The sequence below is a fragment of the Lutjanus erythropterus genome, chromosome 5, assembly GCF_056507025.1.
Source record: "Lutjanus erythropterus isolate fLutEry1 chromosome 5, fLutEry1.hap2, whole genome shotgun sequence".
Taxonomy (NCBI): domain Eukaryota; kingdom Metazoa; phylum Chordata; class Actinopteri; order Lutjaniformes; family Lutjanidae; genus Lutjanus; species Lutjanus erythropterus.
The window spans coordinates 21,880,095-21,897,055 of NC_139321.1; the positions used below are offsets into that span (position 1 = coordinate 21,880,095).

The window sequence follows — 16,961 nt, forward strand, 5'->3', positions numbered from 1 at the left end:
TGCACTATTTCCCAGACTCTCCCTCTCTATAGAGATGACCACTGAATGCCCTTTGGATCTACTGGACTTGAATGTTGTGGCACACAGCCCGTAGTAGACAAATGACACTGGCTGTGTGGGGTCAAAGGTGAACAAACTACTGAAAACTACTGGTTTGTTTTGAAAAGACAATAATTAACAGTAAGCAGAAAAAGAACAAGAGATGGTTCTTGACAAACATTCTGATTACAGCTCTCTGCTGTGCTCTCTGGTTAACACCTAACATGCTGAATCACCAAACAACTAGTGGAACACTCAAAAAGTCACTATCTACCAAATCCAGCAAATCAGAGTGCTCCCACCTGCCCTCTTCAATAAAGACACAACCCAGAGAAGATAGCTGCATTTGTTCTGCCGGTTTAAGATGCAGACAGACATGAAAATAAATGGAACATAATGTCACAGCCACTAAATGTAATAATAGAGCCATATACATAAACAAACTGATAGCATATCTTTCTACATCCTGATAGATCGATCAAATACATTTGTTTTAGAGAACTTGAAGGATTAAGCAGATCCAATAAACGTTCATATGCTACTTTGAATTAGCAACAAGAAAATAGATCTTTTCCAACCTCACACGCAAGAACAGATGAAAGGATTCAACAGCTCCATAAATGTCAACTGCAATCCCACTGCAAGAACACCGCCCTAGAACAAAACCTGAGGAATAACTCTCTATTTTTCATGGCTTGTGCTAAGTGTGTCATTAACTGTTGTAAGGCAATCTTAAAATAACAAACACAGAGATCATACCAGACACACACCTGAATGGCAGTTGCGTCTGGCATACTGAGACGCCGTACAAATATCTGGCTCTGTCCACTGTGGCTGGTGACGTAGCCCGAGCCCCAAGTGCCACTGTGCGGCCGTCCTGTATTGTAGAACATAAAAGTGTCACTTCCTGACGTGGCAGTCAGGCATGTCTTGTAACAGTATGTTTTGGTCAAAGACCCATTTCCCCGCACTTCAATATAATGCGGCTCCACTTTGAGGTCACGGCGCAGGGCCACATTGTTATTTGGTTGCCCTCCACCTCCTCCACCTCCACCTCCACCTCCACCTCCTCCACTTGCAGCTCTTGCTCCACCTCCACCACCTCCTGCTGCTGGGGCGCCCCCTTCTGGAACATTCTTCTTGGATACACAGCATGGGGAGCAGGAGCCAGGCTGGGTGCAGTAGGCATGGCAACGCACAATAGCCAGCACAAAAACAGTGACCAGGAACACAAAGGTTGTGGCACTCAGGGCAATGATGAGGTAGAGGGTGACATTGGAAAACATTAGGGGACTGGTGGGCCTGATGATGCGCTTGGGGTCAGGTGCCAACTTCGGTGGCAGCTCCATTACATGCACATGGATGGTGGCGGTGGAGGAAAGTGGTGGCAAGCCATTATCTCGCACGAGCACAGTCAAAACGAAGGAGGTGGAGTTGTCCTCAATGACACGCCTTGTGGTGCGAATCTCACCTGTGTACTCATGCACCTTAAACAGGTCGACGTCTGCACTGGTGTGGTCCAGGGCATAGAGCAGCCAAGCATTCTGCCCTGCATCACCATCCCATGCTGTCACCTTGCTAACCAAAACTCCTGCTTCAGCATTTTTCATTAGCGTCTCTATTGTGCGGCTCCCATTGGCAGGTGGGTAGAATATCTTGGGCACATGGTCATTCTGATCCATGATGTAAACATAAACTGTGGCTACACGGCTGAGGTGAGGCACACCATTGTCCTGGGCTTTGATCTGAAAGTGAAATTCTCTCAGCTTCTCAAAGTCAAAGGCTCGCAGGGCATAGGCCTCACCTGTGTTAGGTTTGATGCTGACGTAGCTGGCTATAGGGATACCATGGTTGTTGTCATTGAGGACAGTATAGGTGATGCGAGCATTTTCTCCAGCATCAGCGTCTGTGGCCTTCACAACACACAGAGACGCACCAGGTGCATTGTTTTCTGTTATATAAACTGTATATGATGTCTGCTCAAAGCGAGGTGGGTTATCATTCACGTCTGCAACATCCACTTTAAAGGTCATTTGAGATGACAGGGGTGGAATGCCTCCATCCACAGCATTGACTGTAACATTGTAGGATGAGATGGTTTCTCGGTCCAGGAAAGCGGAAGTAACGATGGTGTAGTGATTCCGGAAGGACTTGATCCTAAAAGGCAAATTGGGCATGATCTCCAGGGTAACTTGTTTATTTGGTCCAGAGTCACGGTCATTCACACTGATCAATGCTACAACCGTGTCAGCCCGCGCATCCTCGCGCACAGGGCTGGAGAGTGAAGACAGTACAATTTCAGGAATGTTGTCATTGACATCCAAAACTTCTACAACTACTTTACAGTGTACTGCCACAGGGGCCGGCCCCTTGTCCATAGCCTGTATATACATTTCATATGAGTTTGTCTCCTCATAGTCTATATTGTTTTTCACACGAATTTCCCCTGTGTCTGTGTCCATGGAAAACATGAGTCTGACTCTTTCTGGCGTGTAACTGCTAAAAGAGTAGAAAACGTCCCCATTCGAGCCCTCATCCGGGTCTGTTGCGTTCAACTTAATGACAAGTGCGCCCTTTGGGGAGTTTTCAGACAGTTTTACTTTGTACACGGAGCTGTCAAAAGCAGGCACATTGTCATTGGCATCAAGGATGCGTACATTGATTTTGGCCGTGCCAGTTCTCTGTGGGGTGCCTCCATCCATCGCTGTCAGGATTAGCTGATGAGAGGCCATCTGCTCACGGTCAAAGGGCTTTTTGAGAATAAGCTCGATGTGCTGTTTATTGGAGAAGGGTTTAATAGAGTCCAGGGTGAGGTGGTCATTTGGGCTGAGGCGGTACTGCTTCACAGAGTTGGAGCCATCGTCTGCATCCTGAGCTCCCTCGATGTGAAATCTCGACCCGGTGAGCGCGGACTCCGACACCTCAAGCTGGTATTCATCTCTTGGGAACTGTGGCGCGTTATCGTTCACGTCCAAAATCTCCACCTCCACGTTGTGCACCTCCAGTGGATTCTCTAATACCACCTCCAGGTTGCGCGAACAGGTGCCACTGAATTCACAAATTGTCTCTCGGTCAATGCGGTCACTCACCACCAGCTTCCCGGTTTTGTGATTTATGGTGAAATACCTGCGGCCACTGTCAGATGTGATTCTGATCCGTCGGGTGGAAAGTTTTCTCAGGTCCAGACCCAAATCTCGGACAATGTCACCGACCAGTGCCCCGTTCTCCAGCTCCTCCGGAATGGAGTATCGAATTTGTGCATTTGTAAGGCCACTGAGTACGAAAATAACGAGATATAAGGAAAAAGGCACATTCTCCTTTACACTGTAACAGCATCGCGCCGTCACAGCCATCGCAGGCAGGCAGAATTTGCAGACGGGTCTGAGAAATCTTTCCGCCTTTTCAGCTTGCTGTGCGTCCCCACCCGCCTCATTAAAAACGAGGGAATAGTCCGTGCATAAGTCCGACTATGTGTAGGACGACCACCGCATCCTCTCTGTCGCCTGTTTAAAGGGAATCTTCCCCTGTGCATCCATGTTTTCCTTTGTCTGTACGGGTGCTGTTTTTAAATTTCTCTATCCTCCCAGCAAGGCTGACTTTCACTGGTGCTGTCTATTGGTCTCTTTCTCTCCCTCTCCCTCTCTCTCCCTGCGATGTGGTGATGGTGTCTGTGGGCAAAAGGGGAGGGGGAGCCTCTTGCTCAAGCGGTGCTGGCTGCATTTCAGCACCTCCGATAAAATGATCGAGCACCATCTAATGCAAATAAAAACACAAAAGACGAAAACGCGGTGGTGTTTAATCTTCCCGCAGATCTGGACGTCGTACACGGTGCGGTCAGTGTCATCTGCACACTGATTTCGGTAAATGAACTCGACACAATCGTTTTCCCTCTTTTTGTCAGCGCCACCGCCCTTTTCATTGTGCGCCCGGGATCTGATTTATGAACCAGCCTGAATATTAGACGTCCTCACTGATGGAAACACACAATTACCCAGGAGCCCTCCAGCCAAATTGAAAAGCAGATTTCTGATACATGCAGACTATATTTTGGAAAAAGTAAAGTGATAAATAAAACAAATAAATAAAGAAATAAACCGACTGTAAAAAAAAATGCTTCATGCGAATTGGTTTTAGTGCAGCAACTCTCGGTAATGTTAAACGTCATTGGGAGTGACAGGTGAATTACGCCATGTGTTTGAGGTCTCTCTACCTGTTTTCAAACACACAACCATCTGATCAATAGTAATGTGAATCTGGCTGTTAAAAACCGAGAGTGGGCTGGGCTGTTTCACCCTGTCTCTGTTCACGAGTTCAGCGCTGAGACACCGGGGATTCTGTCAGCACTTTTCTTATCACTCTTCCCCAAGATGACAGCTTACAATGCTTTGTATTTATACACCGCTATTGAATGTAGGTGCTGCAATGCCCTTTGCGGCACAAGTGCATGCCCACACAGAGTACAAAGCCCGAGATGATCACGAAGATATTCACTGGTGACGACGCTAACCGGGTCACAGACAAGATGCTCCAGATGTGACCCCTTCCCACATCTGCCAAAAATACGCTGGACTCGCCTGACAGGCAGTGATGATTACGCGTGCATAAACTGAACTAATATTTAAAAGGGTAACATTCACGATAATATAGATTGATATCGATAGACTGTCACTAATTAATACATGACTTCATCCATGAAAATGTATGAATTCAAGCATCAATTCATAATTTAGTACTCCATGAACGATCAAGAATGTACAAGGATTGATTGTATCTATGACTTCATGAAAGAAAAGTGCGTTCATTAATATTTTGAAAGATATTTCAATCAGCAGGATTTATAATGAGGGTAGGATTAAGGGGTGGGATTAAATAAGTGTGTGCTGCTTCCTATTCCTTTTCGAGGATATATGTTAACTTTTTTTTGGAATTTCTTCAGTGAAGTTATACTGGTTTTCTGTTGTTTTCATTTTATTCTCAACATAATTTTCACGTGTTTACTGTTGTTTATTGTAATCATGATTAACTAAGCATGACTTCTTAATTAATTTGTCAAGATTGTGCCCAAATAAAGTGGCCTTTTTGGTTGCCTATTCACTTCCTTTTCCTAACTAAATAACTGATAATTGAGGTGGACTCCAAAAATATTATCTGATTTGCATTTTTTTTCCCACCAAATATATAATGCATTAATGAAGACGTGGACTAATGCATAGTTAATCATTATTACAACAGTGGCTACCGCGGTGATTGCTCAGGTATTTGCTCAGCCCATTTAATTGCATACTCAACAAGAAGACATGAGCACCATTATCAACTCAGAAATCTCGACCTTAGTTGTTACATTAATTATTGTTCTTGCATTGAGTGCATGAGATTCAGACTGTGAATTCTTGTACATTCCTGATAGTTTATAAAGTACCACACGTAAGAATTCATGCTTTTTAATGCATGACGTCACGTATACGAATTCATGATAATTCGTGTACCCTTACTACAAGGCATTCCCTATCAAAGTAACCACACCACTATTTGCTACAGCACTTACAAAAAGCAACACTTTGGAAGGATATTTACACACTGTTTATCTATGTTGCATATATTCTGTCAATATACAAATTACCAAACAGCTACCAGATGACATCAGACCAAAACAAGACGTACATTATGAGATTCTAATTAAGATGTTTGTTTTTTTTATCACTGTAACCTGCAGGAAGGTCTGAGTAGCTTATGTGTTGTGTAACAGGTGCTGAAATTAACACCCAACTCATACTGTTCTGGCTGTCCTTACTCCTGTCCCAGAACCCATGTACATCAATTAAATTGAGATTTAAATTGGATTCAGTTGAACTGGATGAGACTTTACCCCTAACCGCATGCAGTCAAGGTGGAAAATAAAGAGAAAAAAAGAAACCCCTTGACACTGACGCCGACGGAAAAAAATAATCAACTGAAGTCTAGTATTTGCCAAGGCACCAAGAATATGAATACAAATTTCTCTCAGGAACAATGGTGCATCCAGTATTGTAGGCGTCATTAACGCAACTCTTTAAACAAGTTTTAAGCTGTGAAGAAGTGGCCTTGTGAGACCCTGCGCCTTCTTGGTTCGCCCTGGCCACTGGGCCAAAATGATCGTCCATCGCCCACATAATCTTTTTTCCTCTCCTGGTGCGCTGCCACTCTCACCCACGCCCAGTCTGCCCACGGCGATGACAGAGCTTGGCATCCCGGGAGACGGGAAGAAGACAGTGACTCACTAGGATGCTGCTAGTGGATGATGGGTAGATAGAGAGCGACTCTTCACACTCAAAGGCGACGAGGAGGAGGTGGCGAAATGGGAGTCGGAGAAGCAGCCAAATGTCCGTTGAAGGAAGACAAATTATTAGCTACATAAATAATCCTCTTCTACATAAAGGACATGTATAAAAGAACCAATTTAAGGTATAGTTCATTTGTAATGGTATCAGTATATTAATTTAAAAAAGTGTGCATGTTGTGGGTCGAGGTTAAAACTTATGTGTACGTCTTGGCAGATACATCAGTCAGCTGATATTATCAGCCAATATTGGCCTATCAGAGTTATACCGGTCTATATCGTTACTGGCGTATGTTGTTACATATGTGCCAATATAAAAACTTTTTTGACATAACACACTGCAGATTGATTGTCGTTTTCAAACCATATATACAAATATCTAGCTGCCTTTACGCAGTGTTTCTGCAAACCTTTTTAAGAGTTACTATATTTGGCATTTCTCTCTTTGCGTGATCGTCCTGCTGAGCAGTGGTGATAACGCAGAATCTCTTTCAACAGGGGCAAACAGTCTCTGATGGTCTGTATATGCGGTCCGCCACGCCAACCGTGACATTTAGCAGATTTTCCCGGTGGGACGTGTGGACCTCAGTTTTTGGCAGTGACACAAAAATGAAAACAGGCGACGTTTATCTCGTCAACAACAAACACAGAGCTGGATTTACACCTGACCTTTGTACCTGTCTCTGTCTGTCTCCTTCTCCCCTCCTCCCTCTATCCTCCACTGTTTGATATGTTACAGCTCTCTCATACCCGTTTCAAATACGCCCATCTGTTTCTGCGTTAATTGCACGCCACTCAGCTGTGAATTATTTCATTTTTCACTCAAGGGTGCTGCAGATGAAGTTATCACCATTATTCCACCTGCACACAGATGCCTGTTACACATCAACAAACTCTGATTTCAAAACCTTAATTGGCTAATTGGAGTTTTTTTTTTTTTTTTTTTTTTTTTACTGTATCTAGTCTTTAAAAAATGCAGTCATCTCATCATTTACCCGACCTTGACATGTTTTTGCACTCTCAGTCCCCTCACCCTCCACATTATCACTTTCCACAAGTCTCCTGTCTCCACTCTGAGTGTCTCCAGCTGCGCCTCTGACAGATTTCTGCAGAGGGGCATACTGGGGTCTTATGTGGAAACACAAGAGTTCATCCCTTTTGCAGACTGACTGACAAAAAAGTAAGAAACTGGTGAGAAAGATGTAGCCTTATACAATAGACCAGTGATAGACATGGGTAAGAGAGATAGTTCAGATTTAAGAAATGGAGACTTCCTCTTTGTTCGTTCTCTCTGCCAGAATATTAACATCCCCCATCCCATCAATTATGCAAGGTGGCCACCATATTAATAACATTCTCCTCACTAAGACTCAACCTCATTAATACTGTAAGCGGCCACTCTAAAAGCCATTCATATAACTTCCCCTAAGAGTCTTTTATCTGGAATCCCCCCATTTTTAATGAGTCAGATGAAAGCAGAGATCAACAGAGGAACGGGTCACGGCTGGGCTATCATGAAGCAGGAGTCCTTACATCACTCCCTCCGTCAACACATACACAAACAGAGGCAGTCAAGCAAACTTAAAGGCCATTTGTGCCTGTAGGCATGTGCTATGCTCTCAGACACACATCCAGGCAGTAAAAACACAAATGCTATCCAAGGACAAAACTATTTTGTCTGAATGAATCTCAGAACATATTTTGCTCTTGTTTCATCTCACTCTTAAATGGCAGGGAGGGAACAGCTATCAAGAGCTTTGACAGACAGATCAACTGTGGCATAGGAGCATGCAGGTTCTTAGAGGTTATACTGACTACATCTACTGGCTCACAGGTAATGTTCAATGTATGGACCTTTCTTAAACACATTTAGAGAAAATATTATTATTCACAACCATGATGAAAGACTGCTGGCCCAAAGTTTTCAAAACCATGTTTTTCCAATCAAAACCATATATAAAGTTTTGGTTTAGTGCCACTTTGTGCACAGGGCAGCAGTCATGTGGTATTATGGATTAGATTGATAAATTGTTAAAGACACAAATACTAGTCTCATTTTTCTTCATTCCAGGAGAGATAAGGAAATATTAAAAAAAAAGAGGAAATGTCTGCAGGCTGTTGTGTAGGTGGGTAGCAACGTCTGTGGTGTCAGGAAATGTGCTTTCAGATTTAGCTAACTAAAAAAGATGCAATGAAATACAGAAACTCGGAAACTAAGTTAAGTGACAGCAGAATCAGTATCCTAAACAAATATGTCAAACAATTTAAGTATTTTAAAGATTAAGGTCACCTTTTGGGGGTGTGGATGTATAAAACCAAAAAACAGCTGAGGAAATACTTGAAGACAGCTAGCACTGCACAATTAATCACAGTATTATTAAAACTGCAATATGGCCATGTGAAATATTCAATTTACAGATGCTGCAAGTTTTTGATAAAATGTGCGACAAAACAGTATTATAATGAGGTACTGTAGTGCTGCAGAGATGCCCTAGCTTACAAGTATTGTTCTCCGGATTAAAAAAGACATGCTTGTTTGGTACAGACCCCAACAAATATCACATCACTGTGATTTTAAAATGTTTTTTCAGTGAAAACAAAAAAAATGTGATGCAGTGATTTTGCAAATGCAACATTTGTCACAATGTCAAAATTATTTTTTTTCATAATCTCAGAATTATTTTTCTTACAATGTTGTGCAGTTCTAATCACTACCCAATTATACTGACAATAAATCAAATGTGTCATTAGGGTCTACTCATGTTGTCCTTCAATTATCTCTTCAGTTGAGAGCAAAATTATTATCACATATGACAACAAAACATCTTCAGCATAACTCTAACCAACACCATTTGGGTGTATGATTAATGCCTGAGTAACAAAGTCTACTGTAAACCTACTGTAAGAGTAGGAGAGGCAGGCTGAACAAGAGTGAGCAGAGGTGGGAGAGACAGTGAAATTGGTCCCTCTGTTGGACTAAATCGGTAGTACAAGGGTTGGACACGTGATCATCACCCCACTGCCCATCCACACAGGCTTTCTCATTAAACCAAAGCACTAAAGCATAATCCCTGCTGTGCATGTTTGAGAGAGAGAAAGAGAGAGAGAGAGAAGGGGGATAAAGAGAGAGAAAGAGAGAGAAAGGGAGAAAGAGGGCACAGACGTCAGACTGCAGTGGCAGTCATTTTCTTTCTCATTTTCAATACAGTGACCGCAATGGATAAAGCAATATATATGGCAAGGCACCCTCCAGAGGTGGGATGAGAAAGAGCAGCTTAAAGCATATAGATGGCAGAATCTACAGTAAATCTATCTGTGATTCTTATAAGGGAAAGTCATATGTGTATTTATCAAAACGGTAACTATATATTTGACATACACAGATACACACACATCAAACACACTTTTAAAAGGAGGATTCTAGTGCAAAATGCAGTATACACAGAACACAACCAGATGAACTTAAGTATTCTGTCTCTAACATTAACAAAAAAGGAATTGAACAGATTGATATTGCAGACAAGGTACCACAACATGCTCTAGTTTTGCTGTCATTTGCTTTATCAGCATCATTCCTTCAAATAAAAAGAAGAACTGTGTAGAAAAACATAGGGTTGCAACTAAGTTATTCCTTTAGTGCTTAATCTGCTGATTATTTTCCACATTAACTTGTTTAATCTATTAAATGTCAAAAAAATGCTCATCACATTTTCCCCAAGTGACTCTTCATATATTATCATAAATGACAAAAGCAACAAATTCTTACATTTTAGTAGCTAGAACCAACAAATGTTTGACATTTTTTGCTTGAAGAATGTCAAACAATTGGTTATCAAAATAGTAAATAATTTTCTTTTGCTCAACTAATATATATAATCGTTGCAACACTAAAAAAGCTACAAACCTCAAAATACAGACTTGTGAATTGTAGAAGCAAAAACATACTGGCGAATGGTATCATTTAGTAAATAGGTTTGCAACAGTATGACAAAGCTGTGCTCTCATACCTTCTTCTCATCATACTTTTCTCTATGCACAAGAACTTTCCCATTTTTTGTCTCCAACACAAAAGTCCCCTGGTAACCACAATCCTTTTACTCAGGTGGACACAGTAAGCGGGTGGAGGAGGCATTCTCTGGGTATGTTTGTTTGGGCTGATCCCTTGTGTACCTTGCTTTCAAAAATAAAGGGCATGAGAGAACTAAAAGCAGTACAAATCCCTCCCTCTGGGGCCCTGCAAGGGTTAAACAGCTCCTTGGTCGTCCTGGTTGAGCCTGTGCATAAATCAAACAGATTCTTGTTGTGGCACTGAACAAAGCTATCAGGAAATGCAGACAGGCTTTGGATACTTCCCTCTTAGGATGCCCTGGCTTTGTATCCTTGCCGGATGGGAGAGGATGGAACCCGTGGTTCTGAGCATGACAAAGCTAATCTAACGAGTGCAACAACATCCCGATGCCACTAAGAGGGAGCAGGGATGCAGGATGGTTTGGTGGGGGAGAAGGGGAGGGGTGGTGATAAGTTCCTTCTTTTATCTGTGACCAATTGTAGGCCTGCGATGTTCTCACTCAGCTTCAGGGCATGTATTTAATGTGTTTTTTGTCCATCTCATCCTAAGAAGCTCCAGTTTTCTCACTATCTCATGCTCAAGGCTCGAGTCTGTGCTGCTGTATTTGTGACTTCCTCTGAAACCCTCTCCATTTTTAGAACCAATTCTATAATCTCACACACTTTTCCCTCACATACCCACTTCCTTTACCCTGCGTCTGACTTGGCATTTCCACTCGAGATGCTGCACATCTTTGGTAGTCATCTTTTTCTTTGTCTCCCTCTCCATTTCTCCTGCCTCCCTTTGTGTCCCTTCCTGTTTGCATCTTTACAACACATGCTAGGATGGATGTGTGTGTGTGGGGGCGGGTACATACTGGCAGCTCCCTGGAAACAGACTAGTTCATCATTTCATTATGGCTCAGAACAGTCTCCATGGTAACCACAGATAGCAGAGCTAACCTCACTCTCACACAAAGGACACACCCTTGTGAAGGAGAAAAACAGGAAGTGCTACACAAGATGTGACAGACAGACAGAGAGATGGATAAAGACGAAGAATACATTGATTTTCTTCATTTCTTTAGTTACCACTCTGCTGCTCTGTCACCTTGTACTAAAACTGGTGAGGTAATGACATTTCTACGTCATGGTTTTGCTCCATCTGTTGAACCCATCTGTGTAATCCACCAAAATGAGGTGAATGCTTCTACTGTAGGACTGCAAACTATGAGCTGCATACCACTTAGCTGTATGCCTCAACCAAGATAATGTACTGTAGAATCAATAATTGAATGCACTTTGCAGCACTAGGAGAGGCGGAGGTAGAAGCTCTTTACCAGATACACACTCTAAACCCCAAATCATCACCTTATGCTTATACTGCCAAACACCTATAGCTCTCTCAATGTTTATATTATTATTATTGTGGTTCTATAAAACACCCACAACAAGCAATTTCAGCTGTGTATTCCATTAAAATATCCTGTGACAACTAACACCGACACAGACACACGATGTTCTGATGGATGCATGGATAAAAGCCTCTCCTCCTCATCCGCCCTGGCCGTTTGCCCCGCCCAGCCGGTTTGGCTGTGACTGACACTAGGTGCTGTCGACCCCGCCCAGCCGCAGAGCCGAGCAGGAGGGAGAGCTGAGCCGAGCGGAGCTGATACCTCGATCGGTACTGAAGCTCCCTCCTGCTGCTGCTGCAGCAGAGAGTAGCGGAAAATTACCTGCCCCTCCCCCTCTCTCCCCCACTCACATTCACAGAGAGCTGCAGCATACAGAACACGTACTGAACCACTTTTTTTTACGCAGAGACACCTCCAGGCATTGTTTCAGGATCCACAGTATGGATGGAGAGCGTGTGCATGGTATCGGAAAAACCGAGAGGCAGCTACCGAGCACAAGTTTATTCAGATGGCGCATGATGTAGCGCGCTGCCATCTTTAAATCACACGCTGACCCACTTAGACGCTTCACATAGCCAATACGCATCGACTGCACTGTGTAAAGTCTGTTTGAGAGCGCAGAAAGCCCTGGTTCAGTCTCCTTCACACTGAACCGGCCACACGTACGCAGTTATGACAGATCTGGCCACGCTTGTTTGTGCTGTACCACTCCCTGAAATGAGGTCACATCGTCTGAGTGAGTCAAAGCATCACAGGTCCACCACAGCACAAATACAGTGAGCTTTACCGGGGATATCTATTCACATTCCACCAGTCTGAAGAAATAATAACACAATCAAATACATATTATACATACCACGCAAATATGCATAAAGCTAGATTTAACCTGGCAAATTAGATCTAAACAGAATACACAAGGCGCCTCTGTCCCACTTGCCATGAGCGGATCAGGGTTGTATCCACACTGTGCGCACATTAGGGATGTTAATGAAAATATATTAGATCGTGTTTACAGTGCTCTAACGCTGATGGCACACATGTCTGCAGAGATGAACGTTAATTCCCTGTTAGATCTCTCAGCTGCTCCCCTTCTCAGGGAGTGCTAGTGAAGGAGAGGGGGAGGGGAAAGAGATCTGGCAGCATGGTGGAAGAGGAGGAAGAGAAAAAGGAGCAGGCGTGAAATACATAATATCATATTTTGTATACGTCTAGATATTTATCAAGAGAAATAGGGACATGGTAGAGCTGGGAGATATGGACAAAATCAAATATCACAATATTTCTGACCAAATAGGCCAATTTTGATATATTGCTACAAAGGGATGAGTGCTTTCATAAAATGTTAACACAATGAGATTTTTGATAAATAATTATCAGTAGTGTAGATTTAATGACTAAGTCAGTAAAGACAAATCATAGAACAGATAGAACAGTCTGGTAATTACATCACTTTACCATAATGCTGCATTTAAAACCAGGAAAAGACAACACTTATGCCATATCACAATATACAATGTCCATAATCCAAGATGATATCTATTCTCCTACCATATCAACATATTATCAATATATTTGTGACATGGAGCAAGCAGGAATTAGAAAAATGAAAATTAAAAAAAGAACTACAAGTAGAACAAGTAGCTCTAATCGCACAATGCATCACTAGGAGGATGCGAGCATGTTAATTTAATAAATAACTAAATATTTAAAAGCATGTGTTAAGCAGTTGTATTTTTAGAGCAGAGAATAAACAGCCAAGGAAGACAATTTCTTAGGCTTGCTATTCTTTTGTATTCAAAGTAAAAAGATGGCTCTGCAAAAGCGACCCTTTCTCAGGGTGCTATCTATTTTTAGGAATACACCATTACACACTACCCTACAAAAGTATAACTGTGTTTCATCACAATACACTTGGGCCTTGAAGTGCAGTTCCTAACAGCTGTAATATTAAGAAAAGGGGCATGGCGTGACAAACTGAAAGCATAAGCCTAAATTACACACAAAGACATTAACAACATAAGCAAATTCTCTGGGCAGAATGCAGAGATATGAGAACAAACAACAGAGAATTAAAATCTCTCATGGTGAATGTCTGCCTCCACAGAAACTAATGGAAATGTCTTTTGAGAAACACATTCATTTAGAAGAATACAACAAATATGAGCTGAGCAATATTGAATTGCAATCAAAGAAACAACGGATTCCAAATTAGGGACTGTTTTAAGGCTAAAGAGTTACAGTTCTAAGAGAATGAAAGGCCCTGCACACAACCACACCACTCTTTCTGTTTTTTTTTTTTTCTTTCTAATTAGAGCTCCTATCAGGACAGTGGTGTGCACATGTACAAATTGTTCTCGACTGACATCTTCATCTCTTTCCTGTTATACCTGATAAGGTGGCACAAACACAGCTTTATAGACATGTTTCACAGCAGCCATGACGATGTAGGGAAACACAGGTGTTACCAATGAAACTAATTGAGATCCTGTTCTATTTAGTGTAGGAGAGCCTTTCCAGAACACAAACATGCAGCACACTGACTCTGTTTGACATGAATGGAACTGAACTGAAATTAGTATCACTGGTCACATCTGTTTACCCTATTATTTCATGTCAAAGTGGCTGCTGTGAAAAGGCCTATAAGTGTAGACCTTTTTCACAGAAGACATTTTGACATGAACACAGGAGGAAAAGCAAAGGTGTAAATAACACATTTAAAAGGTAGCTAAATTCCACTTAGCTGCTTCAGATTCAAGATCATGGTATTGTGCATACCAAGCTCACTGTCTAGGGTGACCAGGTGTCCCACGCCATGTGAGGCTGCACAGCATATTTATCCCTTGTCCCACCATCCTGCATATTGAGAAGATGTCCTACATTCTGATTGTCCTTAGTTGTCAGAAGTGAAACCACTACGATAGATGGGGAAACGGGGATCAGGGAAAACTGGATGCTCTCCTAAATTTACAAACTGCACAGACATAGGTGGAATATGATGGAAACTACTACAAAGAGGAAATACAGTGACAACAAAGAGTGTAAAACTATATATATCTGTTGCTTACTGTGTGAGGGCGATTGTGAGAGACAATTTAATCTATTCTTTAACTCAGATCAACATATCAAACGTTTAGACGTCTCATCAGTGGTAACATGTTCCACATTGTTGCACACAAACACTTTTTATCCTATATTTGGTTTGTTAGGATCTGGTCGCCCTATCACTGTCACACCTTGCGAGGACACCTGAACAGAACATTGTCAAATAATTACACCTGTGTTTTTACCACTATGACAAGTAAAATGCTGTGAAAAGGGCCTATGGTTGCATTGAGTTTGGTGACTTTACAGACCTTTTTCACAGCAGCCATATTGATATGAAATCCTTAGATTAACATAGATGTTAGAATGATACTAATTACGGTCTTGTTCAATTTAGTGCAGCAGTGTCTTTCCAGTGAGCCATCATGCAAAATAGCAATGCAAAATGGCTGCTGTGAAAAAGGTATATTCCCAGCATAACCCCTCCTAAAAACCAGAATAACTGAAGAAAACACCTCTATAAAGACAACAGTATGTACCAAAAACTCTTGTATGCCAGATTTGCCTTGTGAATATATATATTACACTAAAGTAGTTAGTTTTGAAAGGCTGATAAAACGTACAGTTTGTATGCAGATCTAAGGCAAATTTGTTCAGCTGGCTATAGGGCAAAAGGCCTGAGGCTAAATGTAAAGAGCGAATCAAAACAACACTCCACCCAAGACAGGCTAGCTGCTGTCAATAATTCCCTGTCAAGTGTAATACCTCATAAGGCGACTGCTCTCCATTGTAACACAAAACATGTCAACTTCAGGCACTGGTTTCACAAAGCATGTAAGAAATCTAGGTCATCTTCCAGCTCTGTTTACTTCTGGTTTTCCAACCAAGCCACGAACTCATTCATATAGCGCTTGAGCCAACCGTGTATCACAGGTAACCTCACTGGATCAAGACCAGGTTATTTAATATGAGATTAAAGATCAAAGTGTCGTTAGACAAACGACGTTTGTAAAGTAACAAAATGAAGACTCACTCAGACGCAGAGCGGTCATTTTCGTGTGAGACAATATAGCTCGTGTGTAGTCCAAATACCTTCGCTGGCCGAAAGCTAACGTTAGCTGTTATCAGACAACATGTCACACGGCTTCCAGCCACCCGTGGCAGCACGGAGCGCGATGCGGTGGAGCAACGGTTTTCAGAAAGCGAAGAAGACGTAGCGACCATCTTGGATTTTTAAATAGCCTGTGAACACTATGGGAATCTTTTGGACTCCCTGAAACCAAGTCGTGTTTTCGTTACACTAACACCCGTATAACCTTGACTTGTTTCGCCAGACGCGTTACCAAGAAGTTTATATCCAGCTTATATCTGGTGAGACATACAACCGTGAAGTGAACTTACCGAGCGATAAATGTCATAGACACTCAGTGCTCCAAACTTATTACAATATAAACTATCATAATTAACTACCCCCGTAACAAAAACCCATTATTCTGCACTTTGAATGTACATTGAGTCTATTCCAAACAGTCTCAGCTTTGGTAGCAGCTAGCAAGATCACCTAAATAAGCTGGTTTCGACTGAGCTTTAGCTACTGCAGTGTGAGGCTATATCGCGTGTTAAGCTAGCTTAGGTTGTGGAGAAACAGTGAGCGTGGGGCACCTTTAACTGTTAAGTCCACCACCCAAACGGCTAATAATACCACTTTTTGGGCTAATAGGTGAATGAAATGTATCAACCAATTATATATTTTAGCAGCATTTGTCTGGTGGCTGGTGCTAACGTTGGTCCCTGACTCTGTGTTTGGAGCAAACGAATAGTTATCTAAACTTTGAAGACGTTGTTTATGATACACAAGTGGCTGCTGTTGGTGTTAGGATAATATATTTGTGCCTTTTGTTGCAGTGTCTGTATCGCCATTCAAATCCATTCAAACTGCGGTGAATCCAAGTTTACTTGCTACAACTGCTGTCCTCTGAGAAGAAGCAAGTTACAACTCTTTCTCAGCTAACCTCAAGCCTCCTGACGGTGAGTATTAAACACTGAACAAAACAATTCATTTTAGACTCATGTTGGCTGGTTTAACTTAACCGGCGTTTTGT

General features: G+C 42.1%; 1 protein-coding gene across 18 annotated transcripts in view; it reads right to left on the reverse strand.

Annotated features, from left to right (window-relative positions):
* LOC146326833 (protocadherin alpha-C2-like) overlaps window positions 1-16,961 on the reverse strand; it is a 199,833-nt gene that overhangs the window by 22,058 nt on the left and 160,814 nt on the right. The window contains exon 1 of one of the 18 annotated variants that reach the window (XM_084719152.1): window positions 810-4,126. The exons of the other annotated variants lie outside the window; for them this stretch is intronic. Coding sequence (XP_084575278.1) covers window positions 810-3,392 — 2,583 coding nt within the window. The 5' untranslated portion in view covers window positions 3,393-4,126. Of the gene's footprint in view, window positions 1-809; window positions 4,127-16,961 lie in introns of those variants that run through there. 18 annotated transcript variants of the gene reach the window in all.